We start from the raw sequence: 24,752 nt of genomic DNA on the forward strand, positions 1-24,752 counted from the left end.
GAAAAACAAAATAAAAAAACAAAAATAAAACAAAAAACAAAACAAAAAACATAACAAAAACACAATTCCGGGTGTCTTAAAAAGCGTTCTTTGATTCTTAAAAGATTCTGACGTAATTTTCTCCCACGTCTTTCTCATCTCTTTAGTGTTGGTGTTGGAGAATTAGCTGACGAGCCCACTTCAAGCTACAACAATATGGTAATGGTGGAGGGAGGTGGTGGAGAGGTGGAGGAAGGTGGTAGAGGAGCTAGAAGGAGCTAGTGGAGGGAGCTAGTGGAGGGGTGGAGGGAGCTAGTGAGAGGCTTTAAGAGGGTTCTTCTGGGCAGTGAGAGGCTCTAAAGAGGGTTCTCCGGGGTCATGAGAGGCTCTAAGAGGGTTCTCCGGGGTCATGAGAGGCTCTAAGAGGATTCTCCGGGGTCATGAGAGGCTTTAAGAGGGTTCTTCTGGGCAGTGAGAGGCTCTAAAGAGGGTTCTCCGGGGTCATGAGAGGCTCTAAGAGGGTTCTCCGGGGTCATGAGAGGCTCTAAGAGGGTTCTCCGGGGTCATGAGAGGCTCCAAAGGGTTCTGGGTCATGAGAGGCTTTAAGAGAGTACTTTGGGGCAGTGCTCTAAGAGGGTTCTCCGGGGTCATGAGAGGCTCTAAGAAGGTTCTCCGGGGTCATCAGTGACTGAAGAGCTCCAAGAGACTCTAACAGAACTTAGTGGAGCTCTATGAGGCTCACAGGAAGAATTTCAAGACCCTATGAGCACCCAGAAGCTCTAAAGGGTTCTCTCGGGGGCTCTCAGAAGCCCCAAGACTCTATCACAGGGCTCAGAGATTATCGAGGACCCCCAAAAGCTTCCGGAGGCTCAGAAGAGACTCTTAATAAGCTCCCAGCGCACACACAAAAAAGAAACCTCCCACAGATTCTTAGGCACTCACAACAGCGTCCGCTTTCTCTCTTCCTCACTCTCTTCTCCTTTCTTCCCTTCACTCTCTCTCTCTCTCTCTCGGGACTATCAGCAGTCAGCAGGTGCCAGTAGCCCCAGCTGTCCTGATGATTGCTTACGGTATCTTTCTCTCTCTCTCTCTCTCGTTCTTGTCTTCTCTCTCTATTACCTATTACCGCGTTGTCCCTATTACCACGGCCTATTACAATGTAGTATCTCCACGTCCTCCCAATTTAGTAACGTTTCATATTTTGCCTAATTCCCCATTTATCCTCCTATTTCGGTCAAGTGATGGTGAACACAAGTGATGGTGAACACAAGTGATGGTGACACTACACACAAACGCCTGCAGCTGATGTGTCATTAATCCAAGTCTCCTCCTTACGCCCACCTCCCCACCCATCCACTCACATACACACACCCACTTACCCATACCACACCCTCCCTCACACTCTCACCCCACCCACACCCACAACCTCCCTCCCACCCACACATACACCCAACCTCCTCCCACCCACAACCTCCCACAACTACAACCTCCCCACACACCCACAACCTCCCTCCCCACCCACATACACCCATAACCTCCCACCCACCCCACACAACTACAACCTCCCCACACACCCACAACCTCCCACCCACCCTCACACACACTACAACCTCCTCACACACCCTCAACCTCCCACACACACCCACAACCTCCCTAATTACAACCTCCTCACACACCCCAACCTCCACACACACCCCAACCTCCCCACAACTACAACCTCCCCACACACCCACAACCTCCCACCCACCCTCACTAAACTACAACCTCCCTCACACCCACATACACCCCACCCACAACCTCCTCCCCACCCACACACACACAACCTCCCACCCACCCACATACACCCCACAACCTCCCACCCACCCACACATACCACAACCTCCCACCCACCCACACATCCCACAACCTCCCTCCCACCACACACACACAACCTCCCACCCACCCATACACCCACAACCTCCCACCCACCCACACACACCCACAACCTCCCACCCACCCACACACTCCCCACACCCACACACCCCACCCACAACCTCCCACCCACCCACACACACCCACAACCCCCACCCACACACACCCACAACCTCCACCCACCCACACACACCCACAACCTCCCACCCACCCACCCACAACCTCCCACCCACACACAACCTCCCCACACCCACAACCCCACCCACCCACACACCCAACCTCCCACCCACCCCCACACACCCACAACCTCCCCACCCACCCACACCCACCTCCCTCCCACCCACATACACCCACCCACTAACTCCTCCACAAGACACAGCAAGAGGGGCGTAAGCGACAGACAGATAAAAATGAGGATTCCAACGACTCCACTAACCAGCTGTGTCGTGGCTGCCTGCACCAGCTGGCGTCCTCTCACCTCCACTATTATTCTCTTTATCCTTGTCTATCTTTTTTGTAGTTTATCCCAAGTCTATCTTTATTGTAGTTTATCCCAAGTCTATCTTTATTGTAGTTTATCTAAGTCTATCTTTATTGTAGTTTTCCCAAGTCTTTTTATTATAGTTTATCAAGTCTATCTTTTTGTAGTTTATCCCAAGTCTATTGTAGTTTATCCCAAGTCTATCTTTATTGTAGTTTATCCCAAGTCTATCTTTATTGTAGTTTATCCCAAGTCTATCTTTATTGTAGTTTATCCCAAGTCTATCTTTATTGTAGTTTATCCCAAGTCTATCTTTATTGTAGTTTATCCCAAGTAACTTCCCCTCCCACAAACACACACACATGAACACTACCTCCAACACACACCAAACCCTCCCACATACACTGCCCTCAAGGCACGCACACACACACACACACACACACGCCTCCTACACAAACACATGCAAACCCACCCTCCCACACACACACACACACACACGTAATCAAGGCTCACAAAGCAAGTCAGGTTTTCTTATTTGCCAAACTATACAAGGCTTCAAAAATCGTAAATATTCGTAAAATTAAAACTCGGTTTGTATTTTCTCATTTATTAATTTTTTCTTCTTAAACACGTAACTCCAGGAAGATAATTATTTATTTATTTAAATTTGTTGAGATTTGGGTAGTTTCTTTTTCCACTTAGTTGACGCGTGGGTGGGTGGGTGGGTGTGTATATGTGTGTACGGAAGAGAGGAGAAAGCAAAGACAGTCGGAAAAAATGAAATGAAGAATGGAATACCGAGAGAGAGAGGAGAGGGGGAGAGACGATGCAAGACCCACAGATGAGAAAAGGAGATGAACATGATGAAAGGAGGACAAACGGAGGAGGAACAGGGATAAGGTATTGAGTAGGAAGGAAGGAAGGAAGGAAGGAAGGAAGGAAGGAAGGAAGGAAGGAAGGAGGAAGAGGGTATGGTGTGTAAATGGTATATGTTGCCTGAGATTCTGTTTTCAAGGTCTGCTAATAACACTCCTCCCACACCTGTAATCCTCCACACACGCGCGCACACACACGCGCGCGCACACACACAAACACATACACACACACAAACACACACACACGCGCACACACACGCGCACACACACAGGCACACACACACGCGCGCACACACACACACACACACACACACGCACGCACGCACGCACGCACGCACACACGCGCGCGCGCGCAAGGGCATCGGCTACAGGTTAGGTCGTCCAATAACTGGATACTTTTAAGTCGGATTACCAACCACTTCACTGTAGTCAGGGGCTTCCTCTCTCTCTTGCCTTACCTTCCTCATTTCACTCTCCTTCCCTCCCTCCCTACTCTCCTGCTGTACCTTACCTACCTGCTCGCACCCACTCCACCTGCTGCACCACCTCCCTGCCGTACTTCACCTCCCCTGCTGCACCTTACCTCCCTGCCGCACTCCACCTCCCCCGTGCACCTTACCTTCCTTCCGTCAGGCCAAGGAAGAAACACGCCTCTCACTTTCCTCCTTCCCTCTCTCACTCTACTCCCTTCCCCTCTCTGTCCCCCTCTCTCCCTCCCTCCATGTCAGGCCAAGGAAATAAGCCTCTCACCTTTCCTCACCTCCCTCCCCTCACACCTAGGTTCATCCCTCACTCTGGTGTCACCTCTCACTAAAACAGGTCTGGCAGCTTTCCTCTATAGAGACAAATCATTCTATCTTGTTCATTAGTTTGTGGATTGTAATGTATTTTGAGAGAGAGAGAGAGAGAGAGAGAGAGAGAGAGAGAGAGAGAGAGAGAGAGTATACCGTACAAGACCTTTAGTACAGCAGAGTTGGGTGAGGTGGGTCACGGTCTGTCGCCCCTCACCACCCCCCACCCTTAGGTAACACCATAACCTGTAACACGTCACAATCCCTGTTCCGAATTATAGAGGTTCCTGTTCCGAATTAACGGGTTCACTGTACCGAATCAACGTGTCTATATTAACACCCTAAACACCTCCCTTTGACCACTACCACCCCCGGCAGGTTACCGCACCTCTTCTACAGGGTGCCCCGGTAACAAAGTACTAACAGCCGCTGAACTATTTCCCCAAAGTGTTCGTTAATGGTCGAGTGTCGGACAGTGTGTCTGGCCCACATCAGGACTACATAACTCACCTTCAGGTTCAACCCAGGAAGGGGGGTATAGTGACCTAACCTCGTATGATTCAATTCTCTCTCACAAAGACAAACTAGAAGAACAAATTGTATATCGTTGCCTCTTAATAAATAATCTTAATTTAATTCTTCTGATATATTTCTTTATTATCATTATTATTATCATCACTATTATTACTACCACTACTACAACTATTATTAACACTATTTTTACTACCACTATTATTCTCCCTAAAGTAAAACATTTAATAGCTATATACAATACTATATCAAGACGAGTTGTTCTATCATCCACCAGCCACAAAAACAATACCCCGATAACACCGACTTTTTGCTGAAGTAAATTGTCTCTGTTTGTCCGACACTTAGAGAAAAACTATTAATTTATATCTTTCTGTTGGTTCACACAGCCACCCACCAGTATAATTAAAGCAGACAACTCTTATTATTAGTGAAGGATATTGGGGGGGGGTTGACTGGTTAAAGCTTATTACTTGTAGTGGTCAATGGGGGTTAACGTTTAGTTTCTGGGCCAGTAGTGACAGGTGAGGTTCAGTTTCTGGGCTAGGAGTGACATGTGAGGTTCAGTTTCTGGGCTAGTAGTGACAGGTGAGGTTCAGTTCCTGGGCCAGTAGTGACAGGTGAGGTTCAGTATACAGTATATTCTATCCACTTCTTCAGAATACTAAACCACTTACCCCTCCTTCACCCCGCATCCACATCAAACAAGCCTACATCAATAACATCAACATTGCAAGTCATTCCTATAGATTGCAACACCGCAAGTACAGAACCTCTTGCAATGGTCATCACGGATTCTAGCAAGACCACTGTTTTTTTTACCCTTTAACTCTTACGCTTCTGTCACACACACACACACTACCTCGAGGATGTCTGTCTGCCTGTCTGTCTGTCAAGTTGTAGAATATTGATCTTGGGAACTTGGGTCTGGTTAACGATGCATAGACAAGAAAAGTTCTGTATGGAATTGATCTTTGCTGATATTTTAAGTTTTACGTAAATCCAAGATGAAAAGAAAAACAAGAGAGATCCTTCAAGAATTTGGTCTTAAATTCTCCTTAAAACTCCAAGATGGTAAATAATAACAAGGAATACTTTTGAGGAATTAACTTTTTTGATAATATTCGAGTCATTTATCTCCCTCCTACACCTAATTCCTTCCACCATACCCTCCTGTCCTGCTCCTCCGGTTAGTTTCAATATTATTCTTAAGTTGCAAGTTGCTCTCTCTTTCTCTCCTCTCTCTCTCTCTCTCTCTCTCTCATAAACCGAGTCTCATTCACTCTTTAATTTTCTCTCTCGCACACACACACACACACACACACACACACACACACACACACACACACACACCCCCGACCCTCCTTGCGTGATACCCACCTCTTCGATCGCTATGTCAATAAGCGGGAAGTGAGGAAGAGGCGCGGATCATGTCAACACAGGATCAATTTATGGATCACGTCAAGAGAGAGAGAAAGGGGGAAAAGAAAGGTGGTGGAAGGAAAGGGAGAAAGAGAGGTGAGAGAAAGGAAGAAAGGTGAAAGAAAGGGAGAAAGAGGTGAGAGAAAGGAAGAAAGAGGTGAGAGAAAGGGAGAAAGAGGAGGGAAAGGAAGAAAGAGGTGAGAGAAAGGAAGCAGTGGAAGAAAAGGGTGAGAGAAAGGAGAAAGAGGTGAGAAAGGGAAGCAGTGGAAGAAAAAAGGGTGAGAGAAAGGAGAAAGAGGTGAGAGAAAGGAGAAAGAGGTGAGAAACGGAGGTAGTGGAAGAAAGGGGGAAAGGGAGAAAGAGGTGAGGAAAGGTAGAAGGAGTGAGAGAAAGGGAGGTAGTGGAAGGAGAGGAAAAGGAAGAAAGAGGTGAGAGAAAGGAAGAAAGAGGTGAGAGAAAGGAAGAGAGGTGAGAGAAAGGGAGAAAGAGGTGAGAGAAAGGGAGAAAGAGGTGAGAGAAAGGGAGAAAGAGGTGAGAGAAAGGGAGAAAGAGGTGAGTGAAAGGAAGAAAGAGGTGAGAGAAAGGAAGAAAGAGGTGAGAGAAAGGAAGAAAGAGGTGAGAGAAAGGGAGAAAGGGGTGAGAGAAAGGGAGAAAGGGGTGAGAGAGAGGAAGGTATTTGCCAGGATTATCACCTGATAAATTCCTTAGTATTAATCTCACTGGTCTAGAGTTTGTCGTTTATGTGTTCCCCGACCCTGCACCTCCTCCTCATCCTGCATCTCTTTCACTCCCTCCTCAAGCACCTCCCCACTCTGCACCTCCCCCTCCTGCACCTCCTCATTCAGCCCCTCCCCATCCTGCAAATCATTCTCCAGCTCCTCCCCATCCTGCACCTCCTTCTCCAGCACCTCCCCATCCAGCGCCTTCTTCTCCAGCACCTCCCCATTCAGCACCTCCTCATCCTGCACCTCCCCATTCAGCACCCCCTCCTAACCTAATCTAACCTTTTGAGAAATCGTGGCCGGGTTTAGTTCCGTCCACGTAATCTACCTCAAAATCTGACCAGGAATCCGACAAATCCTATATATCTTTCTCTCACGTCTCTCCCTCCCCCACCCCCTCCATCCCTCCCTCTCTCTCTCAAAATGGTGTGCGTGTGTGTGTGTGTGTGTGTGTGTGTGTGTGACTGTGGTGGGGGGTCGTTCATCATGTGTGTGGGTGACAAACCTGCTCTCACTGGCTCACTTAATCTTCCCTCACCATCCATCTCCTCCTCTTTCCTCCTTCCTATATTTACTCTCCCTCTCGCTAATTACTTCTTCTTCTTCTTCTTGGGGATTCACTATTTCTCTCTTCTCTTACTCCATCTCCCTATTCGGTACTCAAACACAGAGAGAGAGAGAGAGAGAGAGAGAGAGAGAGAGAGAGAGACGTAATTCTTGGATCTAATTTCTCTATTTAAACAATTCATCTTCCTAATTTGAGACTAATTACTCAACCATGATATACCTTGTTTGTTAGCCCAAGGTTCCTGTTGCCATCCCCTGGAGTAAGATGACTTAACCCCTGGAGTACGCTGACTTAACCCCTGGAGTACGCTGACTTAACCCCTGGAGTACGCTGACTTAACCCCTGGAGTACGCTGACTTAACCCCTGGAGTACGCTGACTTAACCCCTGGAGTACGCTGACTAAAACCAACACATTCTATTTTATGACTAAATTTTGTGTTCCATTTTATTTTTCCTATTTCATTGTTTTTCTTGTGTTTCGTCTATTACATTTCTCTCTTTCGTCTTATTACTTTTCGTTGTTTCATCTTCATTCATTTTATTTTCGTCTTTCTTATGTACATATATATATAATTAACAAGAATTATTCACCTTATCAATATCAGAGCTAATTAATTTGAAATGTGTCCGACCTATAACTTGGATCGATACTTCCAAGCGAATTTATTATTATTATTATTATTATTATTGATGCGTTTTAATGTAATTTTTATATTATTTCCAATTTTTTTCTTATTTACTTATTTATTCTATATTATTCTTATTTCAGCGTTTTTTATAATTTCCTTATTACAATTTTTTCCCCAATTTCCTGATTTCATTTCTTGGATTACTGAAGGTCTTTAGGGGGTCAAAGGTCACCTGCCCACAACACCTGTATTTCACCTTCAGTTCCAGACTAATTTACCTGCAACAATCCTTGACCAGTGCACCAAAAAATACATATACAGGGTGCATATATATATATTTTTTTTAATTTTAAAGAGTAATTAGCTTCCAGTACCTGTGTCGTGTGTGTGTGTGTGTGTGTGAGGGAGGGAGGGAGGGGGAGGAGGGGAGGGGACATTACTGCGCTTACCCTCTTCATCTCAACACTTTCCCTCCCTCTCCACCCTCCTCCCCTCCACCCTCTCTCTTCTACACCCTCTCTCCTTCGCCACCCCCACCCCCCCCTCCCCCAACATAAAAAACACCACAAAATAATGATATAAAAAGAATGAGAAGGAAATGTGACGTTGCAGCGCCATTATAATAAAGTCATAAAAATTAATGGAATCTGATAATGGAGAAAAAATGCATAACTGCATATTAATACCGGCGTTTTGAGGGTACAATGCCGGGGGTGGGGGGGTGAGGGGGGGTGGGGGGAGAGGAGAGGGGAGGTGAGGAGGGTGATGAAGGGGATGAGATGAAGGGTGAGGAGGAGTGGGGGTGAGGGAGGGGTGAGAGGGGGTGAGGGAGGGTGTGGAGGGGTGTAAGGAGGGGTAAGTGGTGTAGGGGGAGGCGGTTGAAAGGGAGTTGGAGAGGAATTGGGGGAGGGGATCTCTCTCTCTCTCTCTCTCTCTCTCTCATAAAACCCAGCACCAATGAGAGGTTTCCTAATTGCACCATATTTTGCACCATTAATAAGCTGCGGTGTATATATATATATATATAGCAGCTCGTGATGAAGTAAAAGTCTCTCCCCTGATAACTCGACTTAATGGCTCATATTTACATTGAGCTAATTAGTCAGTGTATGTAGTGGGTAATACTCAATAATTCCACGCCATTAAGAAATTGGTGCAGTGATGGTTGTTTCCTGAGGGGGAATATTTCGTCTTTATAACTCCACCTCAATATGGAGTGAGCTAATTAGTGTGGAGTTATTAAGGAGTTAAATACCTCCCTTGTAATATTGAATGAGTTACTTGGGTGCCGAGTTAGTAAGATACATTAGGCATTATATTAAATGAGCTAATTAGCGTGGGGTCTATTTAGGTTTAGTAAATATTTAATTCCTTAAGTAATTAGTGGCGTTTCCTTACTGTAATGTCTCTTCCATATAACTCATCTTTATACATAGTGAGCTAATTAGGTAGAATTATCCACTACAGCGTTCCATATTTAATGAGCTGCGTCACAAAGCTTAATAACTCACCTGACCTAATTACTGAGGATTAATTATACATACTTACATACAGACAATTATAATGAGCTATAAACCTTTCCACTGTGAGACCTTTTTATATGGATCACACGCACAGGTATCATATGAGCTAATTAATAACATTCCCTTTTAACGAAAATTAAATTATATACCTCCACTTAATCTGCTATAATTAAATATCTATCACATAGTTATTATGAGCTAATTGATATATTCCATAATAAACTAAAACCGAAGTTAAATAGCTCCACTTAATATGCTTTTAAAATAAACTGCATATAAATTTATCGTTAATATTTAATTACTCAATGACCTAATTACTAAACGATCAAAAAAAAAATACCGATCAGTACGTTACATAGTCCCACCTTTTTATGTCATTGCTGAGATATTTGAAAATTGTCATTAATAACCCATAACTCACGTGAGCTAATTACTGATGATCGGTTATGCAAGAGGAACCCGGTGATTACAGGTGTGATATATAGCTACTCGGTGCAGGCGGTTTGTCATGGTGTTATATGACCTAATTTAGTCAGATTGAGCTACAAAGTAAAGTTAGGTTAGGGTGTGTGTGTGTGTGTGTGTGTGTGTGTGTGTGTGTGTGTGTGTGTGTGTGGGTGTGTGTGTGTGTGTGTGTGTGTGTGTGTACAGTATCTGTCTTGTTAATATCATCATCTTGAACGTAATCTCGTCTTATATTTCAAGGGGGAAAGGGGGAAGAGGGGGGTAGAAGGGAGGGGGGAGGAGAGAGGGAAAGGAGGGAGTGGGGGAGGAGAAAGGAATAGGAAGGAGGGGAGAGGGGAAGGAAAAGGAGGGGGAGAGGGGGAATAGGTGGGGAGAGAGGAGGAGAGGGAGAAGGAAAAGGAGGGGAGAGAGGGAGGAGAGAAGAGGTAAGAATAAGAGGTGGGAGGAAGGGGGAAAGAAAACAGGAGGGGGGGGAAAGGGGAGGAAAAGGGTTGAGGGAGGGAGAAGAGGGATAGAGGGGAAGGAAGGGGAAGAATAAGGAGAATGAGGAGGAAGAAGCAGAGGGTGTGAGAGGGAGCAGAGGGCACACCACATTCTTCTGGTATCCTCTCCTTCCATTCTCTACCCCTCCCCTCTCCACTCCCCCTTCCCTCGTTGAGTTGTGTTCATCCCTGAGTCGATCACCAGGTCTTCAGTATTCACCAGGACGACAGCATCAGCTCACCACTACTCAATTACCTAACCCCCCTACCCCTCCCGGACGCAAAATCGCCCACACCAAAGTTGCATACTGAACCCACTGCTCTCTCTCTCTCTCTCTCACTCTCTCTCTCTCTCTCTACTCCTCTCTCCCTCCCTCTAACCACACTTCCCTCTACTTATCCATCACAACAACAATAGAGATGGAGTGAGTGCCTTCCTCTGAGACACACTTCCGCTGGGAGAGAGGATCAGGATGATGAGTACAGGACTGGTATATAAAGTTGGTTGGTAAACTTGGAATAAATAGTGATTCTCAGATCATAAACAGCAGTAAGAGACGTATAGTAGAGGTCCTCACGGCTCTATCATGAATACAGAGTTAAACAAGTGGTAGTCATGATTCAATGTTGTATTTCCGTGTGTGTGCTTGTGAGGAAAGATTATTATACTTAACACGCACCTACCTACCTACACCCCTACCACACACACACCACCTACACCCCTCACACACACACCACCAACCTACCACACCTTCCCCACACACACACCCACCAACCACCCACCACACACACCTACCACCACACCACCCCCTCCCCCACACACACACACACACACCACCCCCCCCCCCACCACACACACACACACACACACCACCCACCCTCACACACACACACACCACACCTACCCCTCCCCACCACACACACACCCACCCACCTACCCCTTCCCCTACCACGCACACACACACACCTATCTAACCCTTCCCCACCACACACACACCTACCCCCTTTCCCCACCACACACACCACTTACCTACCCCCTCCCCTACACACACACACACACACCTACCACCTACACCCTTCCCCTACCACACACACCACCCCCCCACCACACACACACACACCTACTTATCTACCCCCACCATCCACCCACCCAACCAAACAGCCAATCACCCACCCCACCCACCGAACGTCTTACTCCAAGAGACAGCTCACGCGCCGGCCCTCAATACCCTCCCTCCCCCTGCATTAAAATATTACATTAAGGCCGCAACTACCTGACCTGTCACGCACCAACAGCTATAGTAACTCACACCCTTATGTCACCCCTCCTGAGGGACCAGAGTGGCGTAACTCGTGGTTGTGGCAAGTCATCATCTTCTCCCCCTCCCCACCCACCCACTGTACCAACACACTCAGAGAAAAGCACAAACTGCTCTTTATTAAGCTGTGGCCCTGTAATGCTGCCTCTTTATTAAGCTGTGGCCTGTAATGCTGCCTCTTTATTAAGCTGTGACCCTGTAATGACTCTTTCTTGCTGTGGCCCTGTGAAGCTGCCTTTATTGCTGTGGCCCTGTAATGCTGCCTCTTTGCTGTGGCCCTGTAATGCTGCCTCGCTGTGGCCCTGTAATGCTGCTCTTTATTAAGCTGTGGCCCTGTAATGCTGCCTATTTACTAGCTGTGGCCCTGTGATGCTGCCTTTTATTGAGCTGTGGCCTGTAATGCTGCATCTTTAGTAAGCTGTGGCTCTATCATGCTGCCTCTTTAGCAAGCTGTGGTTCTGTGATGCTGCCAAGCTGTGGCCCTGTGATGCTGCCTCTTTAATAAGCTGTGGCCCTGTGATGCCTCTTTAGTAAGCTGTGGCCCTGTGATGCCTCTTTAGTAAGCTGTGGCTCTATCATGCTGCCTCTTTAGCAAGCTGTGGTTCTGTGATGCTGCCAAGCTGTGGCCCTGTGATGCTGCCTCTTTAATAAGCTGTGGCCCTGTGATGCCTCTTTAGTAAGCTGTGGCCCTGTGATGCCTCTTTAGTAAGCTGTGGCCCTGTGATGCCTCTTTAGTAAGCTGTGGCCCTGTGATGATGCCTCTTTATTAAGCTGTGGCCCTGTGATGATGATTGGTGCCGTGTGTGTGTGTGTGTGTGTGTGTGTGTGTGTGTGTGTGTGTGTGTGTGTGTGTGTGTGCGCGCGCGCGCGCACTACACAGGGTGGTGAAATGCGTCTAGTCTGGCAGCATTATGTTAGTGTTAAGGTGCAAGCACTGCTTGCTCCCTCTCGCTTTTAGCTGCCGCCGCTGGCTAGCCCTCGTGGCGAACAGGGAAGCAACTTGCATAAGTCTTTCCCTGCCAGTACGCAGCCTCCTCACCATCAAGACTCCTGCTGTGCCTCCTCGTGGCAACACACGGTAACTGGGTGCCTCGTGGCCCCAAAGGAATGGTGCACAGGCTCACTGGCATGTGGACACGTCCTGGCGCCTACCAACCACCGCCCCGCTGCCTTGCGGATTAACCTTGGTAAGTATAAGGCTACGGGAGTAAACCCAGAACGAAAAATCTGCGGAAGAGCCCCGCATCAGGCAGACATATTTATAGAGCTCCAACAAGACCCCCAACGGCGGTGTAGGTGGAAGAAGTGACCACCTTGGAAACCCAACGACTACACCGGCAGACGGAGGCAATGCCTGATGGACAGGCTACTAAGGTGAAACCCAACAAACTGGGCTATCAGCAGTCCAATACAACTCTCCCTCTCCCCAGTCGTTGCAACAATTGCACCACTGGATCAGGAAAAGGGAGATCCAAGATGTGTGGTTTAGCCCTGCGCTCTTGCCTCACCACATAAATCAACTCATGCACAGCCATCACCCAGCTCATTATACCACTCATCATCATCAAACCCCCATATACCCCCAAAAGTCCTATGGCGACGGATGAGTGGCGAAAGGGACAAGCAAAGATGACTGCCCGGAGTCTCTTAAGTCACAACTCTGCACATGGGTGGCACAGATAAGATGGTCGTTTATGCACTGGGATCTCGGCAGCAGTACAATCTGGTCCTGTCTGTGCGACTGAGCAGCCCTTACGAGGAGCCACTCTGCTCACCCCACACGGGGAGGGGGCTAGAAAAGGTGCCCTAAACATAGCCTGCCTAAAAACCCAACCTGACTGGGCAACCACCCAGTAAGGTCATCCTTAAGCAGTCGAAAACACAATCAAAATAACAGATCCAAACAAAAACAAACCAAACAATCTCTTATGGTCGCTGCATGGAATGTCAGGACCCTTCTGGATACTGACACAAATGCACGTCTTGAAAAAATGACACAAATGACGTCCTGAAAGAAGAACTGCCCTTGTGGCAAAAGAGCTGGCTAGGTATAACATCGACACAGTAGCCATCAGTGAGTCCCGGCTCCCAGATGAGGACCAACTCACAGAACAGGGGTCTGTCTGGCTACACCTTCTTCTGGAAGGGTAAGCCTGCTGCAGAGAGAAACTGCATTTATGGAGTTGGCTTTGCCATCCGCCAATGCATCCTACACAGGCTAACTGAAATGCCTATTGGCATCAACGAGTGCCTCATGACTCTTCAAGTCCCACTGAATCACTCACGTCATGCCTTCTTCATCAGTGCATACGCCCCAACACTGGATGCAGAGTATGACATCAAGGAGGCCTTTTATGCCGACCTCGACAGAGTGCTAACCTCTATCCCCAGAGAAGACAAGGTTGTGCTCCTTGGCGACTTCAATGACAGAGTTGGCAGAGATGCTAACATTTAGTAGGGAACCATAGGGAGAAATGGACTAGGCAAGTACAATCCCAATGGCCTACTCCTCAGCAAGTGTGCTTCTCACAATCTCATTATCACCAATACCTTGTTTAGGCAGACCGACAAGTTCAAGAGATCGTGGCAACACCCACGATCCAAACACTGGCATCTCATTTACTACATCATTGTCAGAGAAAGAGATCGCCGAGGTGTCCTCATCACCCTTGTCATGCTTGGCTCAGACAACTGTGACACTGATCATGGACTTGTCAGATCCAAGCTCTCACTTCACATTGCCCAAAAACGGCGAAGGCAGCAAGCCTCCAGAATAGTACTAAGCATCTGGAGGATCCAGTGGCAGCATATGCTTTCAGAGAGCAGCTCGAACATGGGCTTATAAACAACCCCAGACTGGTTTGATGAAAACGACGCAGCAATCACAGTACACATCGATAATAAACGTGCAGCTTTTGCTGACTGGCAGAACAACCCTCAGTCTCGGACTGAATCTGATACCTTCCGCAAGAAGAAAACAGCAGCCTAACAGGAACTTCGCAAACTAAAGAACGGCTGGCTTAAAAATAAAGCATGTGAAGCACAAAAACTTGCAGATCAGCACAAAATGAGCAAATTTTTCATTTCCACACTAAAACATTTTGTGGGCCAGTCACTTGTGGCACAGCCCCCCTTCGCTCATCTGAAGGGTAACCACATAAATAAAGACGACGAAGGCCTCCTTCAGCGCTGGAAAGAGCACTACCATTCATTGCTCAACCGAAACACTGATGTGGATGTCCTGACTACCCAGCAGGTCCCTCAGGTACCTGGATGAGGTAGCTACTGCCATCAAACAGATGAAAAATAACAAAGCCTCAGGGCCTGATGGAATCCCAGCCAAGGTGTATAAAGCAGGAGGACCTCTACTTACCAGCCGTCTCCACTCTCCCCTGGAGAATATATGGGAAAAGGAGGAAATCCCCTAAGCTCTTAATGACGCCTCCATTGTCAATATTTATAAAAACAAGGGGGACCGGTCAGATTATGGTAACTACCGTGGAATGTCGCTGCTCTCCATAGCTGGCAAGATTATTGCCCGACTCCTCCTGAACAGACTTCATCCTGAGGCGGAAAACTTCCTCCCAGAATCACAATGTGGGTTTAGACCATCACGTGGCACCACTGACATGGTCTTTGCTGCTCGCCAGATACAGGAAAAGTGCAGAGAACAGCGTCGTCACCTGTACATGGCTTTCAACGACCTAACCAAGGCCTTCAATTCGGTCAACAGGGAAGCCCTCTGGTGGACCCTCAGCCGTTTTGGCTGCCCACCAAAATTCATCGCCATTGTGAGGCAACTCCACGATGGCATGAACGGCAGTGTCCTGCACAACGGCACCCAGTCAGAGTTCTTCCCCATCCAAACAGAGGTTAAACAAGGGTGTGTACTGGCACCAACTCTCTTTTCCATCTTCTTGGCTGCCTTCCTTACTCATGCCAGTGCCAATTTAGCCAGCGGGGTGGACATCGAGTACCGGGTAAAGCGGTCTTTTCAACATACGACGACTCCAGGCAAGAACAAAGGTGTTGGCAGCTTCCATTACTGAACTTCATTATGCAGACGACCTCACCCTTGTTGCTCACACTGACCTACAGGAGATCCTTAACACCTACATAGACGCGTATGCACACTTTGGCCTTGAGGTGAATGTAAGTAAGACTCAGATTCTCTTTCAATCTGCCCCTGGTTCAGACACATCTCCACCATCGATCCAGCTTCACGGTACTACACTCTCTAATGTTGCCCACTTTCGGTATCTCGCCTGACTTTCCACCACCGCAGACATCGATGAAGAAATTCAGCATGGATCAGATGTGCATCTCACGCCTTGGGAGCTGAAATTATCCACAAAGTTGCACATATATCGAGCAGTGGTCCTGCCCACCCTACTATATGGCAGTGGGACATGGATCACATACAGGAGGCACCTCAAGGCACTTGAAAACTTTCACCAACGTAGTCTACGTTCCATCCTCCGGTTCGCTGGGAAGACAAGAGAACAAATGCCAGTATTCTTGCTGACACCAACTGTAGGAGCATCGAGGCTACCATTATCCATGAACAACTACGTTGGACTGGCCATGTTGCCCGCATGGACGACAGTAGACTGCCAAAGTAGCTACTTTACAGTCACCTAACGAATAGTAAACGTAACGCTGTCGGACAATTGAAAAGGTATAAGGATAGTCTTAAGACAAACCTGAAAAGGTGACAAATCGACCCCCTCACCTGGGAGTCGATTACTCCACATCGTAACGCTTGGAGGAGCACCACACGGGAAGGTGTCAATATTTTCAAGTTAGCCCGACTGCAAACCGAGGCAGACAAGCGCCAACGTCGGAAAGACGCTGCCACCGCCCCCTCCCGCACTAGATGTAGCCCTACATATGTGCAACGAATGTGGACGACGCTGCCGGTCCCGTATTGGGCTCTTTAGTCACCTCAAAACTCACTAACCTAGTTGACATCCCCAATAACCCATATCATTTTACCATAACTGGTTGATCGTCATACTCGATTCCGAGTGACTGCAAAGTAGTAGAAGTGTCTTATTACAATACTATAATCACTATATAATCATACTTACAGAACCTATCATACACAACACCCCAAACCGGATATATTCCAGCAGGATATATACAAGTAGAGTATAACCCATTAGTATACTCAAAACACCATCATACAATAATTATACCAACCTATAAGACCACATCCATATCCTGTGTGTGTGTGGTATGATCAACTCACCAAGCCTTTAAATTATAGGGAAGTCTTATATTATGGGATGTAAATTATATATGGTTTTTGTTATAGCGTTTTATTATAGTGTGTGTGTGTGTGTGTGTGTCTCACTCTCTCTTTCCCTTCATCCTCCCCCTCATCTCTCTCTCTCCCTTCATCCTCTTCATTTCTCTGTCCCCTTATCCTTATCCTCCTCCTCCTTCTCTCTCCCTCAACTTTGTTTTCTATCACCTCCATTTCTTTTTTACCTTCTTTATCCTTCCCTTTTCTCTTCCTCCTCCTCTTTTCTTGTACATTATTTCTCTTCCTTCTACTTCCCCCTCCATCACCCCCCTTCCCCCTCTCCTCCCACAAGAAATACGTGACTACTACACTAATTCCCTTTCCCCACACCCCGTCCCCCTACCTCCCCCCTCCCTTCCCCCTCGTCTTGGAGAACATACGTGACTACAACACTGACTCAGCCGCTCTGTCTCCTCTTCCTCCTCCTCCAGTCTCATCTTCCTCTTCCTCTTCTTTTTCACTTCCTTCTCCCCCTCTCTCTTCCTTCTACTCCTCCTCCCCCTCTCTCTTCCTTCTCTTCCTCCTCCTCCTCCTCTACCTGGTTCGTGATAATCAGGACACAAAACCAGGTTAATTGTTTTTGTTGATACATTTTTAAATAAATATTAGTGGAGATAATTAATTAACCTGTGGTGTACCTGTGTGGGTCTCTCTCTCTCTCTCTCTCTCTGTGCTGAATAAAATCATCCGGTGTTGGTTTTATAAAATATTAAATTGGTATTGTCAACACCTGCGTTACTGTAACCTGTAGGTACCTGTATTTTATGGTACAGTCACTATATGGAAATTACTGTAATGTACCTGTATTTAATAGTACTGTCACTATATGGGACTCACTGTAACCTGTAACTGTATTTTATGGTACAGTAGCTATGGTAATAATTGTAGCTGTATTTCAAGGCACAGTAACTATGGTAATAACTGTACCTGTAGTTGTATTTCAAGGTACAGTAACTATGGTAAACTGTACCTGTAAGCTGTATTCATGGTACAGTAGCTATGGTAATAATTGTAGCTGTATTTCAAGGTACAGTAACACCATGGTAATAACTGTACCTGTACCTGTATTTCAAGGTACAGTAACACTATGGTAATACCTGTAGCTGTATCTCAAGGTACAGTAACACTATGGTAATACCTGTAGCTGTATCTCAAGGTACAGTAACACAAAGGTAATAACTGTACCTGTAGCTGTATTTCAAGGTACAGTAACTATGGTAATAACTGTACCTGTAGCTGTATTTCAAGGTATTTTATCAATGTTCCTACCTTACACCCTTCCCTCCCTGTCTCTTCTCTATTTCCCGTTATTTCAATTTCACACTCTCCTCCCCATGAATATTTTCCATCCCTCCCCTCCCCACTTTCTGCTACTCCCTTCTCCCCTTTCCCATCTCCTCTCCTTGTCCCCCTCCTCCTCTTTCCTCTCTGTCTTCCTCTATTCCTCTCCTTTAATCTCTTCTATCCTCCCCACACCCCTTTATTCTTCTCCTCCCCCAAGACCTTCCTTATCCTCCCCCAAGACCTTCCTTTTTATCTCCCCACTTCCATCCTCCCTTCCCCCCCCCACCTCCCCAACCCACCTACCTCCTCTCCCCAAGGACAGCACCATTAGCCACGGACTGGGCCACCTGCGGCCACACTCACACGGGCCACTCCGACTGTACCGGTCCATAAACAGTGAGACAAACTGGAGACAATCTTCAGTGTTAGTCTGGGCTATTACCACCCAGAGAGAGAGACAGAGAGACAGAGAGAGAGAGAGGGCAGCGACCATTTTTTTGCAACATTGCCACAACTGAAATATTCTGTCCTCAGCCTCGCCTCCTGTCCTCATATTGTCCTCCTCATCCACAAAAGAAAAGTTTGACGGTGAGGTTTTCTTTAGATAGATGAAGAGAGGAGGAAAAAAATTATATATCGGGTTTTTACTGATCTGAATGACGGAACCAAAATATTACAGTGATATAACTTGAACTTTTTTCCTTTCCTCACTCCCTTCTTCCTTTCCTTCCTTTTCCCTATCTACCTTCCTCCTTCTCCCTTTCTATTTTGTCTTCCTTCCTCTCTCAATCATCTCCCCTTCTCCCTCCCTCTCCCCATTTTCTTTCCTTCCTTCATCGATCCTTTCCTCCTCTCACCTTCCTTGATCCTTTCCTCCTCACCTCACCCCTCCCACTATTTCTTCCTCACGTGTTAAGAGCTAGAGCGAGGTTCTTCATTCTTATTTAATTTATTTTAATCTCTTGTTCTTATTCTTGCTGTGGTGTGATTGTCCCCACCCCTGTTCCCTCCATCCTCACAGTTGCCTACCCCCTCTCTCCTTCCTTCCTTCCTTCCACTCTCTTCTACCTTATCTTCGTTCCTTTCCTCTCCCTCAATCTCATCTTCCTTCCTCTTTTTACCCTCACTGTTTACCTACCTTCCTCCTCTACCTTTCCCTCATCCTCCTTCCTTTCCTCCCTTCCTTCACCTCTCCTCTTCCCTCGTCCTCCAGTTTACATTAAAAGTTTAAACTCCAGCTAAGGATTACCTCGCCCCCCTCCCCACCCGCCAACCCCCACACCAAACCAACCCTCACCCCCACCACCTAACATCTCCCACAACCCCATCATCCCCACGACACACCGAACCAACCCTCACCCCCTAACATCTCCCACAACCCCATCATCCCCCACGACACCGAACCAACCTCACCCCCACCTAACATCTCCCACACCTCCTAACCAACTCCCCCAGGGCCAAAGTTGCAGCAATACGTGTATATAATATAAACAATTAACTACCTTAGTGAGTCAAACTTAAGACAAATAACAAGGGAACAACATTGCTCTTGGTCTCAGATTCTCAAAACTATTCCTTTAGACTTTTTCTCCCTTAAACTGATATAATGTTAGAACGAACCTTAATGAATCACTCGAGTAAAACCAAAAACACTTCAACACAAACCTACACAAGTGACTCATTAACACGACACACAAGCGCTAACATAATAAACTCCTTGAAGCAACGACACATGGGGACAAATGATCCAATTTTCTTATTTAGAGTAACAATTTTTTACATTGGCGTCAAACATTACACAACTCCCTAACGACAGCGTCCATAGTTACTGACATCACTTCACACTGTAGGAAAATGTGGTCAGTGTGTGTGTGTTGCTGACTCACTGTAAGCCTGTCAGATGTAACACTAATGCTTACACGCCCTGACTGATACGGATAGGTTCAGGTGAGGTTATGGTTAAACTAGTTTAAGAACATAAGAATGGAAGGAAACGTAACTATTGGTCCATACTGGGCAGTCCCATTTACACCCAACCCCTATCGCTCATGTATCCATCCAACCTGTGTTTGAAGCTATCCAACGTATTCGAGTTAATGATGATAGTTGGTAACTTGTTCCACTCGTCCACTACTCTATTTCCAAACCAATTTTTACCTATTTCGAGCCTAAATCTAAACGTCTAATTTAAAACCATTGTTACGAGTTCGTTCCCGGTTGGATAGTTTGAGTACCATTGTAATGTCCCCTTTGTTTAGACCTGACTTCCATTTATACACCTCTATCATATCGCCCCTCACTCTTCGCCTCTCGAGGGAGTGCAAATTAAGATGCTTTAACCTGTCTCTGTACTCAAGGTTCCTAATGCCCGGGATTAGTCTTGTCATTCTCCTCTGAATTATTTCTATGGATTCGATATCCATTCTGCAACGCGGTGACCAGAATTGAACTGCGTAATCCAAGTGAGGTCTCACAAGTGCAAGATATAGTTTTAGGAAGACCTCGCTAGTCTTGTAACTAACACTCCTTTGTATGAACCCAAGTAGTAGGTAGTAGGCAGCTACCAAACAGGGAGTTACTACTGCCTGGGAAGATATTGGAAGCATAATGTGTTGTCTAATGGTAGACCCTGCTGCCATATGGCATCACGAAAATTGTGACCAAGTCCCAGGTTGCTGATCTGACTTTCTGCCTCATTTACACACAATTGCAGGGTCTCAATTGTTTCTCTTACTTTGACAACACAACATACATATATTATTTCTCACTCTTGATTTTTTTTTTTAATTTTTGTATTTCTTTATGGTTCTTCATTATTATTATTATTATTATTATTATTATTACATGTTCGCCCCCAAGGCCTCGATGTGGGTCAGTGACCTGTGCCCAGGTGGGCTAATCCCCGTAAAAAAAAAGTACTTTATTAGCCTTGTTTCGCGCGAATACACATTGATTACTTGGCTTAAGATTCCTACTTATCATTATTCCTAAATCTTTCTCGCAGTCGGCTTTATCAATAATATCGTTGTTCGTCTGGTATCTGGTTTCTCTGTTTACATCTCCTATACTAAGTCCTTTACCTTTGTCCACATTGAATTTCATCTGCCATTTTTCAGAACATTCGGATTTTTTTTAATCTTCCTGTAGTTTTGCGGAGTCCTCGTCAGATTCAATTAAACACCCTAGTTTAGTGTCATCAGCAAATTTACTTATGTTGCTGTCTACGCCGATATCTATGTCGTTTATGTATATAATAAACAATAATGGTCCAAGTACTGAGCCTTGGGGTACTCCACTAGTGACGTTACTCCAATCGGATTTACTGCCGTTAAGGTTCACTCGCTGTTTCCTGTCCTGTAATAACGCCGTAATCCATTTTAGAATATCTCCTCCAATGACATAAGCCTCCACTTTTCTTGTTAGTCTTTTGTGGGGGACTCTGTCGAAGGCTTTGCTTAAAGCCAAGATATACCACATCATGGTCGTGCCCGTCGTCCACTGATTCGAAAACAGCTGAAAAGAATGTTAATAGATTAGTTAGACATGAACGCCCGCTTGTGAAGCCATGTTGGGAATCATTGTGCTTCTCCAGGTGATTCCGAATAGTTTTAAATCAGCTCTTCCTTACACTCCTTTAATACTCTGGCAAATATCTCATCGGGACCAGGTGACTTATTAGGCTTTAGTTTGTCCATTAGCTTACTAACATCGTTTCTAGTTACTACTATCTCGTTTAATATATTTTCTTCACTATTTCTGTATAGAGTCGGTGCCTCGGGTATCATGTTTAAATTTTCGGTGGTGAAAACTGTTTAAACATATTTATTCAGATTATTGCTAATTTCTCCGTCGTTATCAGTAAGCTCGCCGACATATGACTGTATTGGTCCAATTTTTCCTCGTGTTTTAGTTTGATACATTTGATAGAATCCCTTGGGGTTTGACTTCGCCTCCCTTGTTATCTTCAGTTCATTATTCCTCTTTGGTTTCCTTATCTCAGTCTTAACCCTACTGGCCAATACCTTATAATAATCCCGGAGGTAAACTTCACCACGATATATTCTCCCACCTATAGTCTTCCTTTATCCCATAATATTCTTTAAATAATTATTTATCCATTTAGGGTCATTGAGTTTTCTCTATGGTATGTTCTGCCTTTGTGCATTAATTAACTCATTATTTAAATTGTTGTGGAGCTCATCAACCTCAGATCTCGTGATCAGGTCATCATCAACCGTCATATTTTGTGAGGTTATCGTTGTCAGGTCCCCAGGTAAAGTGAGGTCGCCCTCTGTGGGTACATTGTGTGAGGTCATGTAATTCACCCTCAAATGTGATACCCTTTCTCTTAGCTGCCTCTTCAAACTATCACAGTTTGCCCTTCTGAAATCTGGGACTTCAATGAAATTTTCCTTGCGACTAGCATTAAATTCTAATTGGAACCTTATTTCTTTGTGATCGCTGTTAGCAAGTTCGTTCCCAACCTCGACATTACTAATGAGGTTTTCTCTGATTGACAGAACTAAATCTCGTATATTATTACCCCGGGTGGGTTCAGTTATATGTTAACTTAGGAAACAGTCTTGAACTGTTTCAAGAAAATCCTCGGATCTATCCAAGCTATACTTGAAGCTATCCAGCGTGATCGAGTTAATGATGATCTTTGGTAGCTTGTTACACTCATTCACTATATTACCAAACTAGTGTTTACTTATCTCTCGCTAAATCTAAATTTGTCATTCCTACAGTTCGCTCCTGGTAACAAGGTACACATACTAGCCCGCACATCACACCATGGCACACACACACACACATCATACCCATCACAGAACCACATCACACCATGACACACACACATCACATTAACCTAACACATACATCATACGTTCCCTAACTCTCTACTACTATAAACTCCACGTGAAGCTGCGGCCCATAACTCCGTCTTAGCTCATTTACTGAAGCACCATAAACATATATATCCTCGAGGTGAGATACTGTACCTACGTCTTCCTTATTAACCTTTATGAATGGTTCATAAATCTCTCCTCCAGAGGTTTCGGCCAGAAGGAAGGCATCTCTCTCTTGCCCTGTGAAGTGTAGTAACTCAAAACCCACATTTCTGGAGTATAGTTTGCATTATGGTACTCTAGATGTTCTCCCACTGCCCACACTGTCCTGCCACTGCCTATACTGACTTCCCACTGCCCACACTGTCCTGCCACAGCCCATACTGTCTCCCCCACTGCCCACACTGTCTCCTCCACTGCCCACACTGTCCTCCCACAGCCCATATTGTCTCCCCCACTGTCCTCCCACCGCCCACACTGTCCTCCCACTGTCCTCCCTACCACCTTTTATCAGCCATTACCAAAAGTTAATTCTTTGCCGTCGTCTTCAATTTCATTTTCCTCACCATTAAACGAGTTGTAATTGTCAGCGGCGGTGTAAACGAAGCCAACCCGGGGCCATCTTGACCCTCTGTGATCTGACCTAGCTTGACCTACAATTGACCTGGCCTTCACCTTGCCTGACCTGCACCCAGATTGATCAAATTTGACTTTACCTGGTCCTAACCTGACCTGGCCTTCACCTAGCCTGACTTGACCTGCACAAGACCATACAGTACCTGACCTTTTCCTGATACTTCTCTCTCTCTCTCTTATATTTCAATCTTTCCATTTTTTCGTTTTCCTCGTCTTCATCTCATCTATCCCACTCCTCCTCCCTTTCCTTCTATTTCCTCTTTTATCCCAACCGCCTATTCTCAAAATTATTTCTAGAGTCCCTCGTATTTCCTTCTCTTTTTATCGAACACTCCTTCATTCCCTTCCTTCTTCCTCTCTCCTTTCTGTCACATCTCTCGCTCTGTTTTCCCCCTTTCCTCCCTTCTTTTCTCTCTCTCTCTCTCTTACTCATTTCCCCTTTTCCTCTCTTCTTTCCCACCATTTTCCATCCCCCATCATTCTTCCCCTCCCTCCCCCATTCACTATTCTACTCGTCGCTTCCTCCCTCCTGTTTCCCCTCTTCCGTTTCTGGACACACCTTCCCTCTCTCTCAACCCTGCCCCTTCCCCACCCTCCCCAGCACCCCATCTCCCTTCCTCCTCATAATGATGTTTGGGTACACACCTAACACACGATCTGAGGGCGAGAGCTTCATTACTGTGCTCTCTCTCTCTCTCTCTCTCTCTCTCTCTCTCTCAGGTACCAAATATTTTGTTTATCTTTGCTTTTTGTTCTTGGTATTCAATCCTGCCTCTCCCCTTCTCTCATTCTCACTCCCCCCTCTCATCTTTCTTCGTCCTTCCCTCCCCTCTCCCCTCCCCTCTCAACCCTCCCACCTCCTCTACTCTCCCTCCGTCTCCTCACACCACAATTTAAGGTGAGGGGGTAGGTAAAATATTAAGTCACTTGTGTTGTATTGAAGGTCGGAGAGACACGACTGGGGAGGAAAAACAATAT

General features: G+C 46.1%; 1 protein-coding gene across 1 annotated transcript in view; it reads left to right on the top strand.

The window, feature by feature from the left end:
- The first annotated feature begins 710 nt into the window (after nt 1–710).
- The window catches only part of LOC121866019 (putative protein TPRXL), a 30,232-nt gene continuing 6,190 nt past the window's right edge, over nt 711–24,752 (top strand). The window contains exon 1 of the mRNA XM_042365605.1: nt 711–913. Within this exon, the coding sequence (XP_042221539.1) occupies nt 711–913 (203 nt within the window). The remainder of the gene's footprint in view (nt 914–24,752) is intronic.

Source organism: Homarus americanus, unplaced genomic scaffold (assembly GCF_018991925.1).
Source record: "Homarus americanus isolate GMGI-L3 unplaced genomic scaffold, GMGI_Hamer_2.0 scaffold9729, whole genome shotgun sequence".
NCBI lineage: Eukaryota > Metazoa > Arthropoda > Malacostraca > Decapoda > Nephropidae > Homarus > Homarus americanus.